The 19,986-nt window shown below is 40.6% G+C and overlaps 1 protein-coding gene across 3 annotated transcripts; it reads right to left on the reverse strand.

The window, feature by feature from the left end:
• Nucleotides 1-1,771: 1,771 nt before the first annotated feature.
• LOC307011484 (uncharacterized protein) lies at nt 1,772-18,045 on the reverse strand. Of its 3 annotated transcripts, XM_079637204.1 has the most exons (11): nt 17,855-18,045; nt 11,018-11,208; nt 9,752-9,891; nt 9,457-9,525; nt 8,596-9,030; nt 8,284-8,415; nt 8,025-8,075; nt 7,501-7,623; nt 7,207-7,287; nt 7,014-7,102; nt 1,772-2,135 (listed from the first exon to the last, which is right to left on the reverse strand). In XM_079637204.1, the coding sequence occupies exons 3-11, from the start codon at nt 9,810-9,812 to the stop codon at nt 2,019-2,021; spliced, it is 1,158 nt and encodes a 385-aa protein (XP_079493330.1). In that variant the 5' UTR covers nt 9,813-9,891; nt 11,018-11,208; nt 17,855-18,045; the 3' UTR covers nt 1,772-2,018. The 3 variants fall into 3 exon arrangements, with proteins under 3 accessions (XP_079493330.1, XP_079493332.1, XP_079493331.1); XM_079637206.1 differs by lacking the exons at nt 9,457-9,525; nt 17,855-18,045 and having other exon boundaries at nt 11,018-11,156; XM_079637205.1 differs by lacking the exons at nt 11,018-11,208; nt 17,855-18,045 and having other exon boundaries at nt 9,752-9,949.
• Between the last annotated feature and the right edge of the window lie 1,941 nt (nt 18,046-19,986).

The following is a 19,986-nucleotide window of genomic DNA, read 5'->3' on the forward strand; positions in this document are numbered from 1 at the left end:
AACATTAAAATGTTCTGTTTTACTTCAGAAATCACTGGCACAATTTACCCCAACGTATTCCCCCAAAGGCACAACTTACCCCGCACCAGGGGCAAGTTGTGCCACGAGACCACTTTTTTCCCAAAAGCTATATTTCTGAAACAATTTATTTCAGATCCAAAGTTATTGTTCTCAGGGATGCACCACATCCTGAAATATATGTACATCCTTAAGTTGAAGGCATTACTGTCATGGCCTCACTTTAAAGTCACTTTGAGTAAAAACTGGCACAACTCACCCCACTTTCCCCTACCCCTAATTACCCTCATTTATTATATATTACATTTAACCCGTCCGTTATTACTGTGGAAAGACTCGCGCTTTTGGGGTTATTTGGTCTGTTGAAAGTACCTTCATGCTTACTATTACATTTCCTTTTCATGTTTGATGGTTGAAGAGTGAGTAGATTAATGTCATCTCATTGTGACACTTTTTAACGTATTGTGTTCATAGACCGAGCCTTTCACTGATTAGTTACACCCATAATTAGCGCCTAGTATCATGGGGCGTATGAATGTGGATACATAAGCTCCTTCATTATTATCAGCAGCTATCAGATATATTAATCACCCTTTTATTACCCCTAATTACCCTTATTTATTAGTTATATACTCTCCAAAGAGGCACAATCTCCTGTGGTGGATGTCGTGTGTATTGTAGTTGTTTGGTGGGTTTTGTGGCTGGTGTGCATGAACTGGTTTCTGGATCTACCAATAATCAAATCCAAACAATCAAGTCTTTAAAAATATTGTACAGTATGTCAAAAACAAGAAACTTTACGTGTGTTTTCATGCTAACCAATTAACAAGAAGACATGCTAGCCATTTACAATCAATTTGATTCAATATGTTACAGTAATATATTTTATTACCATGTGAACTCTGATTGGACGATAGAGAGGTACTCATGTTTATGTAATGATGTGTTTGAAAGAAGTTATCTCCATAAAACATTCTCACTAATTCTTATGAGGTTGAAAATATCTCCAACTGAACTAGGTAAAGTCTATCATTTTTGACAACTACTACTAGTATGCATTAGATACTAGTAGCCTACTTATTTATTAAACACTAATAAGAAGCCTACTAGTGCCTACTTAATAGATACTAGTTGTTATTCATTAGGTACTTGTACTTATTTATGAGAAACTAGTATCTTTTGTAATTGTTACCATTTCTTATACCAGTCATAACTGCTTTTTTACTTGTTATGACTAGTCAGAATGGTGGAGTTAATTATCTTCTAGTCATTGATTAGCATATTCTGTCATGACAATCTATAAATCGCGTTGAGTTTTAAAAATCTTACTACTAAAATAAAAAGTCTGACAAGTAACAGTTGGAATAAGTACTAGTATCTAATCAGGAATCTATTTAATTGGTATAATATGAGTATCTAATGAATAAGAACTATTATCTATAAATATGTAATAATATGTAATATTATTACATATAATATGTAAGCTTATGTAATAATAGGTGCTTCTATCTAAAAAAGAAGTACAAGTATATAATGACTAATTACTAGTATAAAAATGTAGACTAGTCACGACTGGAATACATACTTTTTAAAACTGAATAGTTGATATCTGAGTAAAAATCCCCATTGATCCCCAAAAATGTGAAATATGTTATTATAGTAGCAGTTGAATAGTTGCAGAGGGCGGTGAAAGATATACACCATCGACAGAACAAAGCACCAGGAAACACTCACTACTGGATGACCAGGAAATACACCAGAATTACTATTTTAATCTCTTGTTTTATTACAATAGAAGACAATGGTAAAACTGGAGGTTTCCCGTCTATGCAAATGAGGGAGGAACAAGAACATTTAAAGAATGTGAATTATGTTTCTTTACAGTTTGGTTACATAGTTTGATTGACACAAATACATTGCTTTTGTGTTTAAGGTTAAATTTTTTTTAATGTAGGCTAGAAGTGTTAGCAAATGCAATGTTTCTGATGAGGATTTCTGACTCAATCACATGGTGATGATGAAGATGATGATGATGAGACCGGCTCAATTCTCGTGACCTCAAAAGAGTAGATGTCATTATTATACGCTCTTAATAAACTCTCCAGCAAAGCGCCAACCTGAGAAACAAGATGACAGGAAGTGAGAAAACCGCAGGTGCAGAAAAATTAGAAGAAGAAGAAGAAGAGCACAATAAAGCTGTGTCCCAATATACATTCTCTCTGTGTTTGGAAAATATGTATTTTTTTGGTTCACAACAACAACAACAACAAGCAATAGAGGATTTCTGATCAGGCACAAAATGGAAACCCTATAAAATGTATTTCAGCCAATAGGATCACTTTGGGGCCTAAAGGGACGTGATGTCACACCTGTTCACTATCAACTCGATTATAGAGCGACTGTGAGGATGAAGGTGCAACTAATTTTATTGCAAAAAGTTTCATTAATTTAGCTTAATGATAAAGCTTTTTATTTGACTAAAATGCTGGCATACTTTGGTTTGAAATACTTAAAAGTAAGTACTTTCCCATCACCAGCACACTTAAGTACATTAAAGGATTAGTTTACTTTAAAAAAAACTTTTGCTGATAATTTACTCACCCCGATGTCATCCAAGATGTCCATGTCTTTCTTTCTTCAGTCGAAAAGAAATGAAGGTTTTTGATGAAAACATTTCTCCATATAATGGACGTCAATGGGCCCCAAACGGTTCAAGGTCCAGATGACAGTGTCAGCGCCGCTTCAACGGGCTTTAAACGACACCAGACGATGAATACGGGTCTTATCTAGCGAAACATTCGGTCATTTCAAAAATAAATTAAAAAGTGTCAGTTCTATAAGCACAAACACTCGCCTTGCTCTGTTCTGTGATGCGCGTTCGTGACGTCACGTAATACACAATTACGTTGAAAAGGTCACGCTTGACGAGTCAGTGTTCCCTTTCGAGGGAACTCGAACTGCGTCGAACGACACTTTGGGGGAAGCCCCTCAGCGTAGCGCCTCTGAAGCATGAATGAAAACTAAGCCAATCCTGATTGGTGTTGCGAAATGACGTAATGTGTGACGACACAAGCGGAAGCTACAAAGGGATGCCGGCACACAACCAGAGTTAGCTTTCTGTTCTTCAGCAAGCGCTCTTTGTCTCTGTGTGTCTTATTTGGTGTTGTATTGTCTGTTCACAAGCAAACTATATAAAAAGTGTATGATGGCGAGTGCAAGTTACAGACGGTGTGTGCATCCCTGCCCTCGTTATATCACGGGTAGGGACACACACCGAATGTGCGTGCATTGTTTGGGAGTGCAGCACGCGCAGGCAGCTCTCGAGGGGGCTGCTTGCGAGGATTGTGAGTCTCTATCAATCCGTGTGCTGCGCTCCCGCCTGGCTATTTTTAATGAAGATGGCCAGGCTCGCGAGCCCCGTGGTGCGGGACCAATAATAGATCTCAGGATCTTGAACCGGTCTCTGAGGAGGTTCAGGTTCAAGATGCTCACCATTCCCATCATTGTGAACCAAATTCAATCCGAGGATTGGTTTGTCACGATAGATCTGAAGGACGCATACTTCCACGTTTCCATCCTCCCATCTCACAGGAAGTTCCTGAGGTTCGCTTTCGGGGGCGAAGCATACCAATATCGGGTTCTTCCGTTCAGCCTAGCTCTCTCCCCTCGCACATTTACCAAATGCATGGATGCAGCTCTAGCACCACTGAGGCTTCAGGGCATCAGGGTGCTCAACTATATAGACGACTGGATAATTCTGGCCCAGTCACAAGAGCTGGCAGTTCGGCATCGAGATGTCGTCCTTGCCCACATCCAGAGCCTGGGGTTGAGACTCAACACAAAAAAGAGCGTGTTGGCACCAGCCCAGAGAACCACGTTCCTGGGAGTGGTGTGGGACTCGGTCACGATGCGGGCACAATTGTCTCCTGCACGGATCGAGTCCATCCTGGCCACAGTGACCAGGATAAAGCTAGGCCAAGCCATCACTGTCAAACACTTTCAGAGAGTGTTGGGTCTCATGGCAGCAGCGTCCAACATCATTCCATTTGGCCTGCTGCACATGAGGGCCCTGCAGTGGTGGTTGAAAACCAAGGGGTTCTCCCCGAAGGGGAACCCATTCCGCATGATCAGGGTTACGCGCAGATGCCTTTGTTCCCTATCTATGTGGAATAATGCTTGGTTTCTGTCCCAAGGTCCCGTGTTGGGAGCGTCATGTCGCCGGAAAAAACGTTTCGACAGACGCCTCCCTCACGGGTTGGGGCGCGGTCATGGACAGCCGCTTTATGACAGGCCTATGGCAGGACCATCATTCCTCCTGGCACATAAATTGCCTGGAAATGTTGGCGGTGTCCCGGGCTCTGAGGAGCTTCCTGCCGGACCTCAGGGGTCATCATGTCCTTGTGAGGTCAGACAATATGTCAGCAGTGGCCTATATAAACCATCAAGGGGGTCTGAGTTCTCGCCCTCTATGCAGACTGGCGCACCAGATCCTCCTGTGGTCCCAAGGGAAACTGTTGTCTCTCAGAGCAACATCAGGGAGCAGACATCCTGTCGAGGCAGGGGCTGAGGCCCGGGGAATGGAGACTCCACCCCGATGTGATGGAGTCAATATGTCAGAGGTTCGGCCCAGTGGAAGTGGATCTATTTGCGTCTCGAGAGACGACCCACTGTCCACTGTGGTTTTCCCTCACTTATCCAGCCCCGCTGGGGTTGGATGCCATGGTGCAGACGTGGCCGAGGCTGCGTCTGTACGCATTTCCCCCGATCGCTCTGCTCCCGGGAGTTCTAGAGAGGGTCCGTCGCGAAGGGATCAGTCTACTGTTGGTAGCCCCGTTGTGGCCGGCCCGAGTATGGTTCTCCAACATAATATCGCTCCTGGAAGGCCCTCCATGGGAGATTCCCATCAGGAGGGATCTGCTGACGCAGGCAGAGGGCACAATATTTCACCCTCGGCTGGAGTTTTGGAAACTGTGGGTCTGGCCCCTGAGGGGGCACAGTACCGAGAGGCCGGCCTGTCAGCAGGAGTAGTGGAGACCATACTCAGCTCTAGAGCTCCCTCCACGAGGAAATTGTACGGCCTAAAGTGGAAGGTTTTCACCACTTGGTGTAGAGAGCGTGAGGTGGACCCAGTTAACTGCCCAAAGGCTTCAGTACTGGAGTTCCTCCAAGATCGCTTCTCAGCTGGTCTTACCCCGTCCACACTCAAGGTGTACGTGGCTGCCATTGCGGCTTTCCACGCTCCTCTGGGTGATGGGCCTCTGGGGAGACATCAATTGGTCGTACGTTTCCTCCGTGGGGCTTGGAGGATGAGACCTGCGGCTCGTACCAGGGTTCCCACTTGGGACCTGGCGGTGGTTCTCGAAGGGCTGGCCGAGGCCCCCTTCGAACCTCTGGAGTCGGCTGAGGCCAAGAACTTTTCCCTAAAGGTGTTTTTTTTGTTGGCTATTACTTCTCTGAGGAGGGTAGGAAATCTTCAGGCGCTCTCTATTTCCAATGGGTGCCTGGAGTTTGCTCCAGGCGACATTAAAGCTATCCTTCATCCTAGGCCGGGCTATTTGCCTAAGGTGCCATCTAATGTGGCACGGCCTACGGTTCTGCAGGCTTTTCATCCCCCACCTCACGTGACGGCGGATGAGGAGAGACTTCATCTGCTCTGCCCTGTCAGAGCGCTTAAATTATATGTTCAGAGGTCCTCTTCGTGGCGGAAGTCAGACCAGTTGCTAGTGTGTTTCGGGTCGCCCAAGAAGGGGCTTCCCGCTTCCAAGCTAACCATTAGCAACTGGATTGTTCAAGCTATATCGATAGCCTACCAGTTGCGCAGTTTGCCTTCACCTTTGGCCGTGAGGGCTCATTCGACCAGAGCCATGGCGTCTTCTAGAGCCCTCCTTTCAGGGGCCCCGATCCAGGAAGTCTGCGATGCAGCAGGATGGGCCACCCCTCACACCTTCATTCGGTTTTATAGCCTGGACATTCCATCTACACCTGGCACCCTTGTGCTCTCGTCCTAAGTGTGCCTGTGCGCAGCTTCACACTGGGACAGGCAGGGCTCGTTGTGGCATAGTGGGTACTCGTTCCCCCAAAGTGTCGTTCGACGCAGTTCGAGTTCCCTCGAAAGGGAACGTCTCGGGTTACGACTGTAACCCTTGTTCCCTGAGAAAGGGAAAGAGAACTGCGTCACGTCGCCACGCCTCCCCTGCCTGGAGCGCTTGCTTCATCACAGAAGCTAACTCTGGTTGTGTGCCGGCATCCCTTTGTAGCTTCCGCTTGTGTCGTCACACATTACGTCATTTCGCAACACCAATCAGGATTGGCTTAGTTTTCATTCATGCTTCAGAGGCGCTACGCTGAGGGGCTTCCCCCAAAGTGTCGTTCGACGCAGTTCGAGTTCCCTTTCTTAGGGAACAAGGGTTACAGTCGTAACCCGAGACGTTTACACATGTGCGGAAGGAGGACCATACACACATATTCAAATGTCTTTGTGTCAGTTTAAAATGCCCATTTCGTGTGTGTATCCTGGGTGTTGGAATATTAAAAAGCCTAAAAGAAAATTTTTGTCAGGACAGAAATGTTTTACTTTTCATAGAAGCGTGACCTTTTCAACGTAATTGCGTATTACATGACGTCACGAACGCGCATCAGAGAACAGAGCAAGGCGAGCATTTGTGCTTATAAAACTTAAACTTGTTAATTTAATTTTGAAATGACCGATCGTTTCGCTAGATAAGACCCTTATTCATCGTCTGGTGTCGTTTAAAGCCTGTTGAAGCGGCGCTGACACTGTCATTTGGACTTTGAACCGTTTGGTCGCCAGTGAAGTCCATTATATGGAGAAATGTTTTCATCAGAAACCTTAATTTCTTTTCGACTGAAGAAAGAAAGACATGGACATCTTGGATGACATCGGGGTGAGTAAATTATCAGCAAAAGTTTTTTTAAAAGTGAACTAATCCTTTAAGAGTGTAGTGTACGCATGTGAACTGAATCGCTCCTCTCACCTGACGCAGTGCAGCCTGACGCTCTTCTTCAGTGGACGACTCCTCCGCCAAAACCTCAACATCCAGATTAGTGAGAAATGTGAGAACATCTGCAAAAGAACAAAACACTTATTAGTGATTTGACGTTTCACTGCCTTTTAGTTGCAACAGTAAAACTTGACCTACATGTTCAGACACAAACTAAACTAATTACCTGTGGGTGGAGCTGTAGTGGTGTTGAATGGAGGGTTTATAGTGGAGTTGACTGGAGGGGCTGCAGTTGTGGTATTGAAAACTATAGAGAAAGTAACAAATGTCATGAATGTTGTTGTATTCAGAAATAATCTTGCAATAAATACAATATTGATTACAGTGACACTGAATACACTGCATGAAACATTGATCAAAACAGAATCATCTCAATCTCTAAACATACTCTAGCTCACAGAGAGCGTCTGATTGAAATGAGTCCATTAAACAACGTGTAAACATCTATGTGGGTTCTTACTGCATGTGCTGTTGAGGTCGGGGCAGCAGTCATTGAGCTGTTTACAGACCTCGTCACAAAAACAGCCTCTGAAACATTCGTAGTTTATGCCACTGCAGCACAGAGTCGGCTCTGAACACGTCCCTATAGAAGTGCACACGACATGTTAGATCCTGACGTAACTCCAACATATTACAAACACTAGATGCATAACATTCTCAATACTTAAAGTATTTTATAAGTCATGTTATGCATATGTAAGTTTGATCCCCAAAAACTTGAATATGGTGGAAAAACAACATCAAACACTAGAAAATATGACTGCAAATGCAGATTCTGCTGACATACATTACACAAATTTAAAGTAGTCACATACAGTAAATAGAGGATTTAACTTGTTTGCTTCTATAAAAAATAATTATAATGATCAGTTACAAGGTCATTGCAACATTTGACATCCAATGCAGATTTTTATATTTAGAGTTCTTATACAGAATCACATGATAAATAATATTTATAAGAAAATAAAGAAGTATAAAATATACCTGTCAGTGTCAAATTGTTGTTTGATTCAGTGCCGTTGGAGCTGTTATTGACTATAAAAGGGGGGAAGATATGAAGATTTAGTGAGATTTCTTAGTATATGTGCAGTATTTTTTTGTTTTGTACCTTGATCAAAGTACATTGTACAAGTACATCATGTAGTACAGAGAACACAATCTGATTACTGTGAATAGTGCAAGTGGCTGTTGATTAATTTCAGCACAGATTAATCAGATTTCCAGTATGAATGTTTCTGAATACCTGCGAGGCAGGTGGATTTGAAATCAGGGCAGCAGTCGCCCAATCTCAGACAAGCAACGTCACAATAACAGTTCAAGCGGCGACAGGAGCCATTCACTCCAGAGCAGCACAGATTTGGATTCGCACAACTACCTGTCAGACAAACATCACTATAGTGAAACAAATGAAATGTAATGAACACTAACTGGCACTTTGATGGAACGGACACACACACACACACACACACACACACACACACACACACACACACACACACACACACACACACACACACAGACACACAGACACACAGACACACACACACACACACACCTCTACTGGCAGTGGAGTTGAATATAGGGTTTGCAGTGAAGTTGAATGGATGGTTTGCAGTGGAGTTGATTAGAGGATTTGCAGTGGAGTTGGTTGGACGGTTTGTAGTGGAGTTGGTTGGACGGTTTGTAGTGGAGTTGGTTGGACGGTTTGTAGTGGAGTTGATTAGAGGATTTGCAGTGGAGTTGATTGGACGGTTTGCAGTGGAGTTGATTGGACGGTTTGCAGTGGAGTTGATTGGGCGGTTTGTAGTGGAGTTGATTGGACGGTTTGTAGTGGAGTTGATTGGACGGTTTGCAGTGGAGTTGATTGGACGGTTTGCAGTGGAGTTGATTAGAGGATTTGCAGTGGAGTTGGTTGGGCGGTTTGCAGTGGAGTTGGTTGGGCGGTTTGCAGTGGAGTTGGTTTGACGGTTTGCAGTTGTGATATTCAAAGCTATAGAGAAAGTGACATGTCATGAACGTTGTTGTGTCTGAGAAGATTCAGAATTCATCTTTCAATAAATACAATATCAATTACAGTGGCACTGACTGCAGTGTCATCACAATCTCTCAACACACTTGTTGGATTGTTAGAGCAAAATTGCTAAACGAAAACTGAAAATCTCTCAGTAATGAACAGATCGGTATAGAGCCACAGAGCTCTGTCTAAAGTAAGATGCAGTTGCACCTCTTAAGAAGACAAGGAAATATTTCTGTGCATGTATATGGATGTTTTACACTAATAGAATTAAATTGCACACTTTTGTAAATTATATTCTTAAAGGTATATGAATGTGATTGTACAGTATAACCGATTAGAATAGTTTGAGAAGTTTAAAATTAGCATCGTAAAACAACGATTAAATATTCAGGTTTTTACATGCTGGTGGACGAACTGTAGTTGTGTTTGCTGATGAGGTACTTGAAGTGGTGTTCGGTGACACTGCAGCTGTGGAATAAAAGAAATGTTTAATTACAACAATCAGATCATCAGAAGCATTTACAGATTGTTCTTGTTAAACGGTACAGTGTAATTATTTAATCCGTTTCTGAATTCCTGATGGTGCCTCTCAAAATCCCTCATAGTGATTCAAATGAATATAATCAAATGTAGATCTAGTTCTGTAATGAAAACTATATCAAAATGCATACAGTGCCGCTGATGATAACGTTACCTGTGGTTAAGCTGCTCATTGTGGCCAGCAGACAGCCGATGAGAATCACAGCGGGAGCCATCAGGATCAGTGTGTGTCAGGTCTCTGTCAGTGATTTTACGATGTGCTCCGGATTGTTTCCTCTTCACTCCTTATGACTCCTGTCAAAACACACATACTTCAGAGACGGATGAATCCAAGTCCGAGTTTTTCTATCAGGTATGTGTATAGAGATCCTGAAATACTGGATTGCTTTATGATGCATTTAAAATACCTGTTGAAGGGGTTCCAAAAAGATTTCCAGTCAGTGATGATGTTCAGGAATTTCTTTCCTGTTCTTTCTATTGAACTGACAGTGTTACACCCACACGAGACCATCCAAATTTATGCTGCTATAATAGTGAAGCTATAGTAACACTTTGGTACTTCCCTGTATCTCCCCCGTAGTGTTAAAATAAAATAAAATCCTGTATCAAATTTATAGGCAGGACAAGTAGTTTAAGGCTTGGTTTGTAGAGAATTACAAACATGCGCACATGTATTCAAACGCACATAACTATAGAATTAATTCTTGATGCGCACGTGAGCGCCATCAGTGTTTCTCACAGGTTCACGTTTAAAGTGTGTGTAGAGAGAACGGTGTCGTCTTAGCGGTCTCTAATTTAATAACTAATTATCCTTTCGACGGAAGTGAATCAATCAAAACTAATTTTAGCTGGAAAATAACATTATTCAAGAACCACTATAAAGACAAAACAATCTGTTACCTTAAATTATACGTTTATCTCTGTAAAGCAGCTTTGAAACAATCTATATTGTTAAAAGCGCTGTATAAATAAAGATGACTTGACTTGACTACTTTGTTCCACTTGTATTGAAGTTAGATCGTAATTGTTTTACTTGTTTTTAACACTAAAGTCAAGTCAAGTCAATTCCCCTTTATTTATAGCGCTTTTTACAATATAGATTGTTTCAAAGCTGCTTCACAGTGATAACATGAGAATAATACAACAAAGTTTGTTTCAAGAAGAAAATTGCGCCATCTTCCACCTTAAGTAAGGCAGATCAATAATATTGTTGAATATTAAATGTCCCCAACTAAGCAAGCCAAAAGCCAAGGCGACAGTGGCAAGGAACTATCATGTGACAGAATGGAGAAAAAAACCTTGGGAGAAACCAGACTCAGTCGCTCAATTCTCCTCTGGCCAACGAACGAACAGTGTATGATTATGATTCAGGCATTACAGGTCATAAGTCAGATTGGATCGGAACATTCAGAGTATTTACCCATTTCCATCTGGTTGGAAGTCGGAGTCATCACGCCGGTATGGAGATGAGTTTGTTGAGGATCAGTGCCGATGGCTGTCGTGTCGATGAGGCCTTCACACACTGATGAGGCTGGCACTTCAGGGATGCGTTGTGGACGTGTCCAGGCGCAGGTCCACCATCTGATCTGGATACGGCCTGGATCCGGCTGACTTCAGTAAACCACGGAATAAACAGAAAGACTAACATTAACGTAGATGCCATTCTTCTTATGATGTAACGAGTACATCAGGTGTTATAGGAAGTCTCCCCGGTTCCGGCTGACGTAATCTATGCAGCCTAATAATCATTTGACTGATTTGAATAATAGAACTGTATAATGTTCTATATGAATGCCAGGTAAAAGAGATGTGTTTTTAGTCTGAGATTTAAACTGACAGAGTGTGTCTGCTTCCCGGACAATATTAGGAAGAGTTTAGGTGCTAAATAGGAAAAGGATCTACCGCCTGCAGTTGATTTTGATATTCTAGGTATTATCGAGATCGCAATAGAGGTGAAGGACTAGAATGCATTAAGAGCTCACTCAAGTACAGAGGAGCTAAATCATTTAGTGCTTAAATTTACACAATGTTTAATAGGGAGACAATGCAGTGTTGACAGAACCAGGCTAATATTGTCACAAATCCAGCCTCTGTGGCTCCCTCTGATCACCACCAGAGGGCACCATCACCTGAGTACTAACTTTATCACGGACATAATTTCCCATAACCCCTTACCTGGTGCTGATTATCTTCACACCTGATTCACATCCCATGGCCTATTTTACCAGCACTCTCCCAACCATCATTGCGAAGTTTTGTTTTGATGCGAAGTTTGATGGTTTGTTCTCCCAACCATCCGCCTATCCTGTTCTACGGCAGCCATCAACGCATTTCAGCAGCTTAAGGAACGTTTCACCACTGCTACCATATTGCACCATCCAGTACATTGCATCTAGTACAGGCATTGAAGCGATTCTTTCACAGAGACACGGAAATCCACCTAAACTATATATCCTTGTGCCTACTATTCTCGTAAGCTCAACTTGGCCGAACAAAACTACGATGTGGGAAACATGCTCTGGAGGGAGCCAGACTCTGATTCTAACAGATCATCGTAATCTAGACCGTAATTCCACCGTAATACCTGAGCTCAGCTAAAAGACTCAACCCAAGGCAGGCTAGGCTAGGTGGGCATTATTCTTCACTCGTTTCAATTGTACCGGCCGTTCTACGCAAGAAGGTAATCCAGTGGGTGCACTCCTCAATAAGCTCTGGTCATCCGGGCATCAATGCTACTATCCAACTCCTCAAAAATAAGTTTTGGTGGCCATCATTGCAGTCCGATACTATAACCTTTATTCAAAATTGCTCCACTTGCCAAATGTCCAAATCCTCTCGCGAGGTCCCTGCTGGCCAACTCCAACCTTTACCCTTTACCCATGATTTTGTCACCGATCTCCCCAGTTCTCAGGGTCATACCACCATTCTCACCGTGATTGACCGATTTTCCAAAGCCTGTCGTCTCATTCCACTACCCAAGTTACCCTCTGCCTTAGAGACTGCTGAACATAACTTCCTGCTGAATAGACTTCCAGAGGACATCGTGTCAGATCAGGGACCTCAGTTTACGTCACGGGTATGCTCAGCCTTCTTCCAGAGACTCAATGTCAACGTCAGTCTAAGGATATCATCCACAATTCAATGGCCAAGCGGAGCGCCTCAACCAAGAACTTACTCGATTCCTCAGATCTTACTGTCACCGTAACCAGGCGGATTGGAGTTGATATGTGTATGCGCAGAACTCCATTCGTAAGCCTTCTACTGGACTCACGCCGTTCCAATGTCTTCTTGGCTACCAACCCCCGCTATTCCCCTGGTCTGGGGAACCCACAGAACTACCTGCAGTTAATGACTGGCTACAACGCAGTGAAAATGTGTGGAACGAGGCACATCTGCATCTCCAGAGAGCAGTAAGATGCCAAAAGGAACTATCAGATCACTCGTCGTCCACATCCGGATTACCGCCCTGACCAATGGGTCCGGCTCTCCACTCGAGATCTTCAACTCCGGTTACCTTGCAAGAAACTCAGCCCCAGGTACGTGGGACATTCAAAATCATAAAGCAGATAACTCCAGTTTCCTATCGTTTGGCTCTTCCATCCAATTATCGTATCTCACCCACTTTCCATGTTTCTCTGCTCAAGCCCTCTGGTGGACCGAGAGGAGAACCTAGTGGGGGCTGGTAACTAGGGACCTCCACCCATCATCGTGGAGTGCGAGGAGGCTTATCAAGTGCATGAACTGCTCGATTCTAGATGCCGGGCCAGAACCCAACAATATCTTGTGGACTGGGAGGGGTACGGTCCGGAGGAGCGGTCTTGGGTCAACTCAGAAGACATTCTGGACCCTTCACTCATTGCTGATTTCCATAGGGCCCACCTGGAGAAACCGGCCCCTTGTCCCCGTGGAAGACCTCAGCGTCGATTGCCTCCTCGCGTCAGGAGCCACTCGCAGGGTGGGGTCTCTTTCACAAATCCAGCCTCTGTGGCTCCCTCTGATCACCACCAGAGGGCACCATCACCTGAGTACTAACTTCATCACGGACTTCATTTCCCATAACCCCGTACCTGGTGCTGATTACCTTCACACCTGATGCCCATCCCATGGACTATTTAACCAGCACTCTCCCAACCATGATTGCAAAGTTTTGTTTTGCTGTGGCTACATCTCTGAGCGTATTTTCCTGTTAATGATTTCAACGTGTATGACCTTGGACTTTTTACCTTGTGACGATTCTCCGCTGCCTGCCTACTTATCTGTGCCTTGTCTTCTTGGATTAAGTCTGTTCTGTTTGCTGCCTGTCCTGATCTACTGCCTGGTTTGTGATTGTGATATTCTGGTTCTAGTGAGAACTCTAGCTGCTGCGTTTTGGACCAACTGGACTTTGTTTATTAAGCGTGCATTACGTTTAATAGCATTACAGCATTACAATAATCTAGCCTTGAGGTCATGAACTAACTGTTCCACATTTTTCATTGAGAGCATATAATTTACCGTAGATCTATTTTTAAGATGGAAGAATGCGGTTTTACTAGAAACGTGGAACTAACTAACCCAGAAAGACCACAACAAAACTTGTGTATGCGTTACATTTTATATTTCTTAGTGTGTGTTCATCATAGTTAAATAAAGACTAAGACAATTATCCAATTCATTTTAATAAATTATTTAATAAAGAAACATGATGCAGTTTACATGTTCATTGGCAGAGCACAATCTTCAGTGTTAAACAACCACTGTTCAGATAACATAGATGATCCCAATCTATAGAGTAGTAAGTAACACTAAAGCAATGTTGCAGTTAGTGAAATAAAATATATTCACTCTATAGACCTTATGCGCCAGAGAAACGAGGGAGCAGCCATCTTTAGAATATTGTCTTTGAACTTCCGTTTTTGCGGTAGCTTGCGTCGCTGTCCAGGAGTAATTAGCTTTTGAAGTAGATTTACTTAATGTTAATGTTAAAGTTAACGAAAGTGATCATGAGGATTGTAATTTTTAAAGCAGATGTCTTAACAAATGTTTTAAAAACACAGAACAGAAGACAAAAGACAACGAGGGCAGTGCTGAAAAGGGGCGGGGCTACATAAAGTCTAAAGAGATGATTGACCATTAGTGATGAACACCTGCTTATAACAAGCAGAATCACTTAAAATATGAGGAACAAGAACAGGAAAAAAGAGAAGAGATGAGAAGAAACACTGGGTGGTTGACGTGACGCTACATTTTTGCGTCCATGGTGACAAATATTAATAAAAATGTATAATATTTCATTAAAATGTCTGTTGTTATATACAGTTTAATCTTCTAGAACTAATACATCTGTAATTAATGAGTATTATAATTAAAATATGTAAATATTTAGTTTTAAACATGACATTTGTCCTCTGGTGTGACTGTCCGGGGTAGCTTTGCTTATCTTAAAATTACTGTAATTAAATGAAAAATAAGTCTAAATACATTAAAATACTTGAATAGATGTTATAGAGGTGTTAACTTAATGAAACTAAAGGTTATAAGTCATAAGGTCCCCATTTAGAATAATTGTGACACATTACATTTTGTCCGCAAAAGTGGTGTCCACCTGGTGTGACGCCATTCTGTAGATATAAAACGGGCATTAATTTTGGCACCTTATTACTGAGAAGGGCCCTTCTTCATCCAGGAAGCACAGTAGACCTCACTGGAGTACATGGACTGCCCAGAAGGTGAGTTCTGTTTAAAATATTTTCATAATATTGCTATTTCCATGCACTGTTGGAAATGGGATCCATTACGCTGTCCTTTGGTGTGACATAATCTAAGTATTGATCTGAAAATTTTCAGCAATTTATATTTATTGACTATTGAAAATAATGTAAATCTTAACACTGTTAGTCAGGATTGAAGACTGTGTCTCATACAGTTAGGCCGCAAACTGGCCTTAATCTTGAAAATGTCCACTGGTGTGACAGCACTGTCCTGTAGTGTGACATGAAATCAGTGTCACACTGGTGGACATGACTGTCACACCAGTGGATGTAAACATTCTTTGTTCCTATAAAATAACCAAAATCAGACAGAAATCACGAACAAACCAGATATATTTGAATCCTGCATTTATTAGCTTCTTGAATCAGATGAAGAGATGTGTAGAACAGCCTTATGGTCTGGTTGGTTCACGTGAGATGATTGACAGCTTTAGAAACTAATCATATCATGCTGATGTCATAGCTGACGCGAATCAGGAAGAGGAGAGTCATTGCTAGCTCAGTTAGCTGTTTTAAGCTCTTGAGATCGTACATTTTAATGCGATATGAATAGAAATGCTATGGGAACGGATTGGGCGGTACCGCCCAAAATTGCATACTTTTACATGTGTAATTATCTTAAAAACTGTTAGTGATAGAGAGGTGCTGTCATCTCTGAGCCAGAGCCCCACCTGCGTGCAGCCCAACTCACCAAATATGACTGGCTGCTGTTCAATGAGGTGTGAAAGGAGGATGAGTCCTTAAACTCTAAAACACTACTTTTTTTCTTTTTTGTATTTCACAGTGTACTCTGTATGAATTATTTTTATGAACCACAGGATGTTTTGCTGTTTTATTCTGTATGAATTATTTTTATGAACCACAGGATGTTTTGCTGTTTTATTCTGTATGAATTATTTTTATGAACCACATGATGTTTTGCTGTTTTATTCTGATCAATTCCATTTATGGTTATGAAATGTGACAAGGTGGCCCTATAACTTAAAGCTTACCTTTTTATTTTAGTGAATTTTAAAATAAATTTGAACAAGTAATAAGCCAGGTGAATTTTGTTTACATGTTAATGTTATGTTGCTAAATGTTACGATAGCTCCCAGGTCTTTTTTATGGGAATGTTGGTTTCTTCTTCTTTCTTCTGACTTTATTGTACAAAACACATTTGAACTTGAAGTTGTACCTTTGTTTTAATGAATTGTTTTAATTATCTGAACAAGAAATAATAAATGTGACTTTGTACAAAACAAGGGCATACTGGTACTTTTTGTTGTCCAATGGTGTGACGAAATGTCCTGTGGTGTGACAAACTGAATTATAAGTGGAAAAGGCATTTAAATGCACAAATTTATGTAAAAGGTGTTGAATAGTATAATAATAATATCATCACTGTGCACATATAAGGATGGAATGAAACTTCATTAGGTTTTATACAAATGATAATGAATATAATCCAGACGTTTGGGTAAAGTCCCTATGTGTACATTTTATAGTGGGATAATAACATGATTGTGAATTTTTATTGGTTACTTTTGATGTGGGAATGTAATTAGGACAAATTGATTAGGATTGTGCATATTTGTATTATCTGTCACACAATCTCTGAATTGAATATTAACATAAAAAATGTTGTCACACCGGTGGACAATTTTTGGGACTACCACACAAAAAAGTTAATAAAATGCTAAATTAATAAGGAATTAGAAAGGGACACATTCAGTTTTGAGTTATTCACATATTAAGCAATATAATTATAAGACATTTGACATGCATTTTAGAAAAAAAATTTTTCCCACTTTGGATTTGAGTTCACGTCAACCACCCAACTACAACTGACTCACAGCCATAGAGCCTTAGATTAAATTAACTGCAAATAAAGTCAATGATCTCACCAGAGGATGATTAAACAATTTCAAAAAACATCATCACTGTGTTCACTTATTATAAACCCTTTTGACTTTATTTTAAATATGGTATAAAAGTAGTCTCCATTATGGTGATAGTGTCCATATAGGTGGCTCTTGACTTTGTTAAAATAATAATTTTTCAGCAATTGATGAAAGTGAATGCTAAATTACTATCATCTACTACAATATTTAGTGCTCCTGATTGCAATTACTAATTTTACTAACGTTACTCTTTTTGGAATCATTTGAACTGATCGGTATTAGGCCCATTCACAAGGACGATATAAAGATAATGATAAAGATTCGTTATGAAAAAATCGTTATGAGTTGACACCACAGCTAAACGATAAACGATATCGTTGGGATCACTTTCAGGACGATTACTTTTCCAGCTGTTGATTATTATATTATCTTTAAAACACTGAATTCCATTCAGAATCCATTCTAATTTAAGGGCTTGCGCATTTAAAATGGCAGACAACATTGCAAAGAAGTTAATCGCCGAGGTCCAGAAAAGTCCACCACTGTTTGACAAGTCAAGCCCCTTTTCAAGAAAATGGATATTGAAAACAATCGTCCATACCCTCGGAATAAATGGTAAGTTACCTCAGGTATCCAGCGCTCGTTTCCACATCTTCTTTAAAGTTGCAGTGAAAAAGTCTAAGGTCGGTGTTGTTTTTATTCCACTAAATTGACTCCATCAGCTAAATTCAGATAGACTATTAGATCGATTACACACTAGCTTCACTAAAATCATAGCATGCTGACGATATCTGCTGGTTAAAGCGTGTAAATGCAACAAGAACAGCAAAAACATGTCCAATCACGACACGTTCACACTTTGAAACCTCAGCGCGCGAGCTTAGAATAATAAACAGACCATAATCGTAAATTGGTGTGGACGCAAATATAGTTATCGTTCTGGTTATCTTTATTGTTATCGTTCTTGGTGTGAACGGGCCTTACTATATGCCTACAGATCCTTTGAAACAGGCGATAGGCCTATCCTTCGATCCTTTGAAATGTTTAACTATTTTTACTTCATTCCAAACTTCAGATGACATTGATTAATAATATAATCACAACTTAAATTTTTGTATTATTATTCAGCTTTACTTTCATCAGAGAGAGCTAAATAAATTACAAAGTTATAATTATATATTACAATAAATTATGTTCTATGCCCGACCACAAAAAAACATAATAAATAAAATAAGCCTAGTTATTGTTTTAATTGTTAAATAAATATGACACCAAAAACTACAAGTCTAACTCATATTTTAAATATTGTTAAAGACAGTCATTAATAATAATAATAAAAAGATCAAATTAAGCAACAATAGCACAAATAAATACAGCAGAACAAACATAGGCCAAATGAAATAACTAGTTCTTTTTAGGTTTTTCATGTATGTCTAAACTAGATTTTCAGGTACAGAAATAGTAATCAAATGTAAAGTAGCCTAAAGTCTTCACTGTATAAATATAGATTAACCCTTAGGCCTAAAGTTATTCAGTCAAGACTAGAGCAGTGACTTTTACAGTATATGTGTTTTTACAGATCCAGGGAAAGGTCAGGTGACCTTTAAATTACCATTCTTCACATTCAATTTAAATTCAAAATATCACAATTTCATGCATAACCATTTTAATTCAGTTCAAAACCTGACATTGGGTGTCTCTGCCGACCTCTTGTGGAAAAAAATTATATAACCTGATATTAGGCACGACACATATACGACTCTTGCCCCTAGATGGCTGTATGCATTCAGATCTGATTCAGATACACATGTAGACATTATTAAATCCTTTTTTAGTAAAGTTTTATCATTTTTAGTTTGGATTTTGAGCATTTTTAGGGTTTTCTGTGTAAACATTCCTCGCATTCCATTCATTCCTAAGGGGGTCAAATTCATAAACTCAAAAAACATAAACTGTTTGTGTGTGTTTATTCCTGGTTCAAATGTGACCAAAGTCCCATGGTCTTGGACCCCTCCATTGAACACTTAAAAATGAGATTTGGGACAAAGTGACCCAGGCTTTTGAATCAAGTATGAGGGGATAGTCTATTAATACAATTTCTGAATAGAAGTCAGTTAATAAAAAAAAATAAAAAAACAACAGCTGGGCCAAAAAGTTTATATATATAAACCAAGTTTATATTCCATATAAACTTTTTGGCCCAGCTGTTATTTTTTTTTCACACACACATATATATATATATATATATATATATATATATATATATATATATATATATATATATATATATATATATATATATATATATTCATTTATATATTAGGCTAGGCTATATTTATTATTATTATGTTTTTTTCTGGTCTGGGGAGAGAAGAAAAAGAGTATCTGATCCATAACCCACAGTAGATGGCAGTAGCTCTATTTATGAATGCGAGCCGCCAATAAAAAAAACAGTATTTCCATACCTGCGCGTTTCATGCAATCCAGAGTTAGACTCCAGTCACTGAGCACCACAACCGAAACAGCAGCCGCCTTTTACAGTTCCTCCCGAACCAAAACGAGCTTATGCTGCGTTCACACCATTACTAACTTACTGTAATTTGGAAACCTGTGACGTTTGTGACTTGAATTGATACGTTTCAATGGCATCATCAACGCCGAAATGAATCTGCAGCAGTCAGGCGGTACAGGTCAGTGCTCTTTAAGTTATGTTCATTATTATTGTAATGTTATGTGCTTTGAGACATGAGGTAGGT

This window comes from Phoxinus phoxinus, assembly GCF_949152265.1.
Source record: "Phoxinus phoxinus genome assembly, chromosome: 15".
Classification (NCBI taxonomy): domain Eukaryota; kingdom Metazoa; phylum Chordata; class Actinopteri; order Cypriniformes; family Leuciscidae; genus Phoxinus; species Phoxinus phoxinus.

Bases quoted from the DNA above. Each gene is read 5' to 3' on its own strand.
- LOC307011484 (XM_079637204.1), bottom strand. From the start codon at position 9,812: ATGGCTCCCGCTGTGATTCTCATCGGCTGTCTGCTGGCCACAATGAGC. The intron at 8,416-8,595 runs GTGTGTGTGTGT...TTTGTCTGACAG, and splicing joins CAACTCCACTGCCAGTAGAG to GTAGTTGTGCGAATCCAAAT. The intron at 8,076-8,283 runs GTATTCAGAAAC...CCCCTTTTATAG, and splicing joins CAAATCCACCTGCCTCGCAG to TCAATAACAGCTCCAACGGC.